This window comes from Alexandromys fortis, unplaced genomic scaffold (genome assembly GCF_014885135.2).
Source record: "Alexandromys fortis isolate MF-2015 unplaced genomic scaffold, M_Fortis_MF-2015_v1.1 scaffold_181, whole genome shotgun sequence".
In the NCBI taxonomy this organism is placed as follows: Eukaryota; Metazoa; Chordata; class Mammalia; order Rodentia; family Cricetidae; genus Alexandromys; species Alexandromys fortis.
The window spans coordinates 3,004,668-3,013,863 of record NW_026068069.1 but is presented as its reverse complement, the minus strand read 5'-3'; the positions used below and the strand labels follow the sequence as shown (position 1 = coordinate 3,013,863).

General features: G+C 47.4%; 2 protein-coding genes across 4 annotated transcripts in view; one reads left to right on the top strand and one right to left on the bottom strand.

Moving 5' to 3' along the window:
* Positions 1-9,196, top strand: part of Spmip10 (sperm microtubule inner protein 10) — a 497,054-nt gene that overhangs the window by 196,461 nt on the left and 291,397 nt on the right. The gene's annotated exons all lie outside the window — the stretch shown is intronic.
* The window catches only part of Marchf3 (membrane associated ring-CH-type finger 3), a 144,835-nt gene that overhangs the window by 31,640 nt on the left and 103,999 nt on the right, over positions 1-9,196 (bottom strand). For all 3 annotated transcript variants that reach the window (XM_050120910.1, XM_050120908.1, XM_050120909.1), the window contains exons 2-3: positions 4,763-5,006; positions 128-332 (exon numbers count right to left, since the gene is read on the bottom strand). In XM_050120910.1, the coding sequence (XP_049976867.1) occupies positions 128-332; positions 4,763-4,950 (393 nt within the window). In that variant the 5' untranslated portion in view covers positions 4,951-5,006. The remainder of the gene's footprint in view (positions 1-127; positions 333-4,762; positions 5,007-9,196) is intronic.

The window sequence follows — 9,196 nt, the reverse complement described above, 5'->3', positions numbered from 1 at the left end:
CCCCCCCCCCCCCCCCCGAGCTGTGCTCCGGTGAAGCTCTACAGGATTTGGATTTGTGACTGGGCATAAAAGCAGACATCATCTGCTCATTACAGCTAAGTTTTCAGGACGTGCTCCACTTACTGACCTCCACCAACGGCCTGGGCTTGCGCTCCACTGCAAACCTGAAGTGGCAGAGCTCACAGTAGCTGGTATTGGAGGATGACAGCCAGTGCTCCAGGCAGCTCCGATGGATTGTCCCCAAGGTCCCCGTACATTCACATGGAGAGAGCAAATCCTCTTGGCTGCTGCCCTCATGGCAGATCCTGCACATCGGCCGGTCATTGAAGGGGCTGCAAGAGAAGGAGGGGTACCTGCTGGTCACCGAGTGACAACCCACCGCCCTGTGGAGGGCCCTTGATCTGCATCATTTGGGCCCTCCCCAGGGGCAGCTGCTCAGAATACAAACTGCGTTAAGCCCCCCTCCTTACAGATATATGTGTGCCTGAATATATTTCCTCTGGACACTGCGGACTCATGTTTTTTCATGTGTGATGTCAGAAGCCATTGAGCCTTAATGACTTGACCTGTTAATTTGTTGAATAGACAAAAGATGATATGTTCACTTCTATCATTCTTTTCCTTTATCTGTTGAAATACTTTTAGGTATAAACATTACCTTCAACATGGTTACCTAGTAATGTGGTTTGAACAGGAATGTTAGGATTTATAATTGTTTTATAGGGCATGTTTTGGAAAATTTGGTCCCCTTGCATCTTCAGAATGATGAAAGACTTGGTATCTCTGTGAGTTGATAGGTTTAAATATGCCTATATGTTTTAAAAATTTATGGTTTCTTTGCATGTGCATGCGTGTGTATATTTATGTGTGTGTGTGCACATGTATATATAGGCACACATTCCCATGTGTGTATGCTAGGGGCCAGAAGTTGATGCTGGGTGTCATCATGGATGTTGCTCTCCATCTATAAATTAAGGCAGGGTCTCTCTCTCTTGAACTCAGATCTAGCAAATGGACAAACTAGTCTATGTAGTCAGGCAGCTTGCTCTGGAGAGTTCCCTGTCCCCACCTCACAAGTGGAGGGATTAGAAGTGAGCAGTCACATCTGCTCGGCCTTGATGTGGATGCTGGGGATCCCAACTCTGGCCTGCATGTTTGTGTGGCAAGCGCATTATCCACTGAGCATCTCCCAGCCCACTTCTTTCTTTCCTATATTTTCCAGCACCAGATTTTTGTCTTGAACACAGAAAAAGCTCAGGTAATCAAAAAATAAAATTATGGGCTAGGGAGACGGTTCCATGATTAAATTCACATGTTCTTGCAGAAGACATGAGTTCAATTCCCAGAATCCACATGGTGGCTTGCAACCATCTGCAACTCCAGTTCTAGGGGATTCAGCATCCTCTTTTTGACCTCTGTAGGCACCAGTCACACAAGTGGTATTTATATACATACATATAGGCAGGGAAAAGACTCACACATATAAAATATAATAAATCTACAAAAATCATTCATCACTATTTAGAACAAATTCTTTCAAAAAGCTTTTTAGAGCTGGGTGGTGGTGGTGCATGCCTGTAATCCCAGCACTTGGGAGGCAGAGGCAGGCGGATCTCTGTGAGGTCTAGAAAGCAAGTTCTAGGATAGCCAGAGCTGTTACACAGATAAACCTGTCTTGAAATACCCACCCCCCCAAAAAAAAGCTTTTTAGGTTTTATGATTTAATTTTACATGTGTGAGTGTTTTGCTGGCAGGTAGTATGTACACCACACACATGCCTGGTGCTCACAGAAGCAAGAAAGGGGCATTGGATCCATGGAACTGGAGTTATGGATGATTCTGAGCCACCATGCGGTTGCCAGGAACGGAATCTGGTCCTCTGCAAGAGCATTGAGTGTTTTTAACAGCTGAGTCATCTCTCCAGCCCCAAGAACAAATTCTTTTGAGATGACATCAATTGTAGTTTTTAGGCAAAGAGCGTCATTTGAGTCAGATGAAGGTACACACAAGGTTATCTTCATTTCTCTTTTCAATGCTACAGGAGAGTGAGAGCAGGAAGTAAACTGGCACCTGACTCGGAAGCAGCAGACTGAGCTGGGCACAGACAGGAGGTGCAGATGGCCCCCTGAGCTTGTGGAGACACTTCCTAGGATGCTAGAGACACTACATGGTCCTCTGAGTTTGTGGAGACACTCCCTAGGATGCTGGAGACACTACATGGTCCTCTGAGCTCGTGGAGACACTCCCTAGGATGCTGGAGACATTACAGGGCCCTTTGAGCTCGTGGAGACACTCCCTAGGATGCTGGAGACACTACAGGGTCCTCTGAGCTCGTGGAGACACTCCCTAGGATGCTGGAGACATTACAGGGCCCTCTGAGCTCATGGAGACACTCCCTAGCATACTGGAGACACTACAGGGCCCTTTGAGCTTGTGGAGACACCCCTAGGATGTTGGAGACACTATAGTGCCCTCTGAGCTCGTGGAGACACTCCCTAGGATGCTGGAGACACTACAGTGTCCTCTGAGCTCATGGAGACACTCCCTAGGAGGCTAGAGACACTACACTGCAAGGGAGTGGTGGATGTGTCCTACTAAGGTGGCCTCTAGAGTCTTGCATTCAAGGGGAAAAGCCACTCCCTCCTATTTTTTGAAGAGGGCATGGTACCATCGATGGTTCCCAGCTCTGCAATCTGGCTGTCTGGGCTCAAACCCAAGCTCGGGAGCTTACTTGTCAGACAGCTGTGAACAAGTAACTTCTTCTTGCCATACTTTAGTCTCCTGATCTCTAAAATGGGCTCAAAAGTGAGAAAAGTTGGTCTGGAGCTGAGGCTTAGATCTGAAGGACCTAGAATGACCCAGGCTGCGGAAAATCAAGTGACGCAGACCTCACCATGCAAGCCTAATGGAAATATCAAATTAAGGTGACTTCAGTTTTCAACGAGAGGGGCCATCTGCCTCCATGACTGGCATTTTCAAAGAATGTTGTCGTGGTGTGTGACAACCCAGGCTCCTTTCACACTTTTGCCTTCTTTCTCCCAAGTCCCCCAGAGAGGATGCTAACCTAAGTCCACACCCCATTACTTTTTAGTGCTATCTCTGAACCAAATGGAAACAGCTATGGAAACACTACTGATCACCAAAGGCCTTTCTGGAAATGATCCTGAGAATGGACGAGAGCTAGAGGCGGGCAGGATCACCCTTTCACTTGTTCAGGAGACCCGTCCAGGCTCTGGGGAGAGGACAGTGAGAAGCTGACAGCTGGCTTTTGTCTCTTGGCCTCCTTTGTTTGTTTTGAATCTCATCAGGGAAAAACTTCAGTGTTTTGGTGTATACTGATGTGTGGCCCAGAAGTAGTTAAAAGAGAGACATACACCACACCCCACCCCCCCACATACACAGACAGACAGAGCTCTCAGTTACACTGACACTCACAGTTTTTAAGTTACATCAACCAGCCTGCTCTTCTTGATTAAGCAAAGTGAGTGGTGCCTGCTAGAATGGCTGGTGCACATACTGCCATCCATCCTTGGTTCACAGGGGGGCAATGACATTTGCCACCTCTTTATGTTCTGAGCACTGGCCAGTTGCTGGAAACTCTCCAAGAAGTGGGAAACATACACTACATATTTTTCTTTCTGTCTTCTGTGACAGCCACACATATTTTAAAGATTGACTTTGTTATTTTTAATAGTGTGTGTGCGTGTGTGTATGCACATGAGTACACGTGCCTAGAAAGGCCAAAGGTATTAGAGTCCTCCACCCCAACTGGAATTATAGGAGCCCATGAGTTGCCTGGTATGGGTGCTAGGAAACTAGAAGTTTTTTTTCTTTTTTCCCCTGGAGGAAAAAAAAAAAAAAACTGGAGAAGCCATGTACATGGTACACTAGGAGTCTGTAGCCCCCAATCTGCCATGGGCAACAGCAGCGTAAGAGGAAACCTTAGGACAAGGACTGGCCTGAATAAGGGGTCTCCAGGCTGTTTAGAGACCCCATTCTTCTCCACACAGGGAAACCAACTGTGACAGCAGTTTACAGGCTGGCGTGTGCCTGGAGAGGGAGAGGCAGGATGGGGCTGTCGAGTGAAGGGGATGACAGGACAGACCCCGACACGGAGAAAGGAGACTCCCCCAGAGAACAGCCTGGACGGCATATCCACTGGGTAGTGCTAAGAGGCATACACACTGGGAACATTACTTCAAAAGTTGTTTCCACAAAACCAAGCATGGTGGCACATGCCTCTAATCCCAGTATGCAAGAGGTGAAGGCAGGACCAGGTCTTCAAGGCCATCCTCAGCTACACAGTGAGTATGAGGCTAGCTTGGGCTACTGAAGACCTTATTTCAATTTCACAAATCCAATCACTTTGGCTCCGCCACCTGAAATCAGGTGACTTCTACCTTCTGTCCTAACAAAGGGCTAGCTTTGTTAGCTGCTGGGGATAAGAGGACAAAACCGGCCACCGCAGTGTCAAAATAACAGATGTACAGCAAGCAGCCCCATATCTTGTGGCAGCTTTTCCCTGCCTGGCTCTCTACAGTGGCTTTAGGAGGCATGCGGCCACATGATTTTAGCTTTACGATCCTGCTGCTGTGGAAATGGCCACGGAACATGGATAGTCTTTTTATTGTTTCTTTTTCCCAGTACCTTTCTTCCCGGACACAAAGACCTGAACACCAATTATCCTCCCTTTAATATTCTCCACTTGACAAACAGCTCTTTGAATCAATTGCAGACCCGTGTATTTTAACGGTGGCACTACCTCTGGGTGGCAAGAGTCCGCACTACGGTTGACAGCAACTGCCCGTCCTTGGCTGAGACTTGCATGACATACTGTGGCTGCCCATTCACCAGGCTGCCACAATCCTCCACAGTCTTCACTACAGGCGCGGCTGAGCTGGTGCAGTCTGGCAAGACTTCGGGCAGGTGACTGCAGCGGCTGGTTGTCATGGCAACAGACAGCAATTACTCTGCTAATGGCTTCCACATTCATAGAGGATTTCCATCTAAGAGAGATCAGAAAACAGTTTACTTGGCTGGATGGTTAATGGAAAATGGAGAATTATGGGCCACCAACATCAGCATGTCATTATTTAATATAAATACTAGGGTAGCTTAGACGCGGCATTATTATCTTGTTACTATTTAACACAAGCATACTTGCATACATTTGCACACACATTCACTCATATGTCCACAGGCCACGAGAGTTATGAACACCTGCTTATGAAAAAGACAACAAGCATGTGCGTGCGCGCGCGCGCGCGCGCACACACACACACACACACACACACATTTCGGAGCTCTGCTTTCCATGAGGGGACAGAATGATGGCTCCGAAGCTCAGACTTGAAGAGAAGATAAGCGATTCTCCCACTCTGCACCAGCGATGCAATAAGTCTTTGTTGACACTCACTAAAAGTTACTAGAATCATTATTAAAACTGCTCGCAACTAGTTTTTCTTGTAAGCAATTTATTCTCTATGCAGTTTTATTCAGAGATGCTAAGATTAAAAACAGGGAGGGATAAAAAGGAAGGGAAAGCAAAGAATCTGGCAAAATTGCCCATTCTGGGGCATCATTCAGTCACTCCCCAAACCTGCCACATATACGTCCTGTAATGCAACCATCGACCTCAAAAACCACAGATTAACTTCCTGTGAAAAGCTAGCCCATCCGAGCCAGTTTCAAACAGTTGCTCAGGCAATGATTAGTCTGATGAACGGCTTTGTTTTTCAAATGGGTATTATAATAAATACATTAGCATTGGCTTTCGTTTGTGTGCTACGGAACAAAGATGCGTGCGTGAGTCATGAGGGAACTTGCAGGCTGCATTACACCCAGAGGTGATGTGACATAGCGCCACCACCCACTGTGCCCTTTCTGTCACCTCATGCTCCACATGGTTCGAGCTCAGGACGTGGGATGGGTTGACAGACGGAACTCTTGTCACGCAAGCAGTCAGGGTCATCAAAGCTCAAATCCAGGCAATGCAAACCTTGTCTTTCCCTCTCCATCTCAGAAAAAGATACTTGGGATCCCTCCAGGGGTGGTTTCTAGATGTTTGTCTCTACTTATTATGTTTTATTTGATCCCTACAGGTCTGGAAGACAGGATCTTCCCATTCTCAGAATCCTGTGCATCAGGGCAAGAACACGGTGTTTTCAGGTGAACTTGAGTGGACAGTTTCCCTCCCAACAGGCTCAGGTCTCATTGTTTGAAACAAATGGCTCTGATCTATCCTTGCTACTGAGGTGCATGGATGACTTCCTTTTTTCTTGTTACCAGAAGCCTCCCTGGGTGTGCGTGTGTGTATGTATGTGTGTGCGCGTACGCGTGTGTGCGTATGTTCTGTCCAGCAGCCCTCTGGAATCTAAAATGGAGAATTGGCTGTGGATACCAATCCTCGGTCAGGGGGTGATGCACGAACATTGGCAGTGGCTGTCCATTCATGCCATTTGCCAGTATTGAATATCAAAAATCCAAAGAAACAGATGGATAGCATAGAGCATAGTTTTATTTTCCAAAAAATAGGCTTTGTTGGGGTCTGAGGAGATAGCTCTCTGGATAAAGTGCTTGCTGTAGAAGAATGAAGACCAGAGGCCGGCAGAACCCACATGCAAGCCTGGCAGCTGTGGTGGCTGCCTGTGATCCACCACTCAGAAGACAGAAGCAGGGGATCACTGGAGAAAGCTGGCTAGTTAGGGTGACAGGAATCAGTGAGCTCTCGGCTCAGAGGGAAACCCTGTCTCAATAAACAAAGTGGTGAGAGACTGAGGCATCAACTTCGGACCTGTGTGACAAACCTATGTGTATATCCCGTACATGCACACATACATGTTAACATGCATACACATGTAAAACTAGGTTTTGTTGCTTTACTTTTATTATATATATTGTATGTTCTAGAAAGCATGGAGAAACTCGTTCACGATCCCACTACTTAGAAACACAGAATTCTTATGGGGCAGATACCTTTTTGTTTTTTGGGCAGAATTTGCGGTGTGGAGATTGCTTGTAGCTGAACCAGAGAGACCCCCCCCCCCTTAAATGGAGTTACAGTAGTGTTCAGGCCAATAAACAAAAGGATGCTAAAAGATGGTCCTCCTCTCAAACTGTGTATAACCCCTCCTCTAGCCTACCCTGACAAAACCTCATTGAAGTGATTCTAAATTCTCATAGTGCCTCACAGCCACAAAGTGCAGCTTCCTGGCACAGCTCGCTTGCTTCACAAAGCAGCCATAGATGAAGAGCCAGGGGTGTGTTGGCAGGAAAAGCAGACACAGTGACCTTCTGCTGCACAGAATCATTATGTCTGGGTGCACTCCGAGAGTCTATTTTTGGCTTTTGCATAACTCCAGCCCAGAGAGTAGAGCTCTCTCTCTCTCTCTCTCTCTCTCTCTCTCTCTCTCTCTCTCTCTCTCTCTCCTTGATGAACTGGAAGGGGGGCAGGGAGTGGTGCACAGGGGCCAGTGGGAGCCAGGGCCATCCCTAGTTAGGTTACCCACTTCAGGCACGGTCAGTCACTAGTAACAGAGTAAGCTCTCCTCAAAGGAAGTAGTGAGTGCCCTTACCTCCACAACAAAATGCCTTTAAAATATTCTAGACACAGTTTCTCTTGGACATATTTTCATCTATGATTTAGCTTCTGAATGGTATATTCCATTTCACTTTTCACAAGCAAAGGGTTCTGGGCACTGTGTTCAATAAGGTACCTCTACCTTGCCTCTCTTTCAAGCAAGCCTTGACCCCTTCTCATGTACAATGAATATAGAACCACGCACCCCGGATCCTCTAAACTGTCACTGAGCTTAGGAGTCAGCTGAAGAACTATTCCAATCTAGCACTCCTGGAAGGAAAAAAAAAATCAGCATGCCTGCTCTATACCACTGAATACCTTTGAGAGCCAAGGGCTGTCACGCTGGCAGAGAATCCCACTACTCCTCAAAAGACTATTCTTTGGATTAAAACTGGGGTGGGAGGGATCACACAGAGCATGAATGTGCCTGATCAAGTGGAGATGGCTGAGTTGGTTCCAGCCCCAGATGAATAGATCCAATCACCTACTCATGCAGAGGAGGAGGGAAGAGGGCACGTGGCGCCCTGATCTTAGGGAGGAGGACGTTCAGGGGTTGAGATGAGGTATGGGTGGGCATGAGTGGGCCCGCAGGCTGTAGGTATTGATTGGCATGCATATGTTACACCTAGGGTATCGCATTCCCCTGTCTTGATTGGAGCCTCTTGGGAAAGCAGCAGGCTGTTGCCTTGGATGCTCAAAGGAGCCGAACTGCGGGTGTGCAGCCAGCACTGGTCTCCCACTGACCTTGCGCACCTCAACCACCATTTGACTGCTTTCTCAGCAGTGCCCGTGCAGCTTCTCTATGGAAAGGGAAGTGACTTCCCAGCCCACCTAAGAATGCCCTTCTTTTACATTTCTGCTGTGCCTGGAAAGTTGGGTGTGTGTAAGCTTGAAATCTCAAGCTCCACCGGTAGGAGGGGTCCTTTGTTGGCTGGGTTTGACATCTTATTCAATTTCATTCTCAGGTTGAGAATAAAGGATGATTTGGTACTGGACAAACTCAGCTGCACACAGTGGGAAGAGTGGGTGTAGGTGGACAAGGGGGAGACAGTGAAAAACGGATCAGGAGGCTAAATAAATGAAAGCCTGATTACGGAATTGTTAAAATAGAAAGGCTTGTCTGTTAAAACGATGACCCTTGCAAAGGACGGAGTACAGGTTTTACAAAAGCAGGAGCCCCAACCAGGCTGCAGCTAATCATCGCCGGGTTTCTGGAACAGTGTGCCACTGGTAAGTGATTTCCATGGGAACGTGGCTGGCATCGTGAAGACGCAGACTCAGGACATGGGGGAAGGGAAGCGCTCAGAAAGTACATCCAGGTTCACCTCTCCAATCTGGTGCCCCAGCCTCCAAAGAGCTCCGTGAAGATCACAAAGTAAAACAACCCCCCCCCCCAATAAAAAAAAATCCCACCTCTGTTCTTAGAGGCACAAAATTCACTGGGTGTCCAATATGATATGAAGTCACCTACAATGTGTCAGGCAGTATTCAGAGCTTTCCGGGACTCATGTGGCCTGGGTAGCAGGTTGCACATACCCGAGGTGCCCCACACATTAGGATAAACGGTGAGGACGAGCAGCCTTTTGGACTTCCCTGAGCTCTCCTGAATATCTGAAC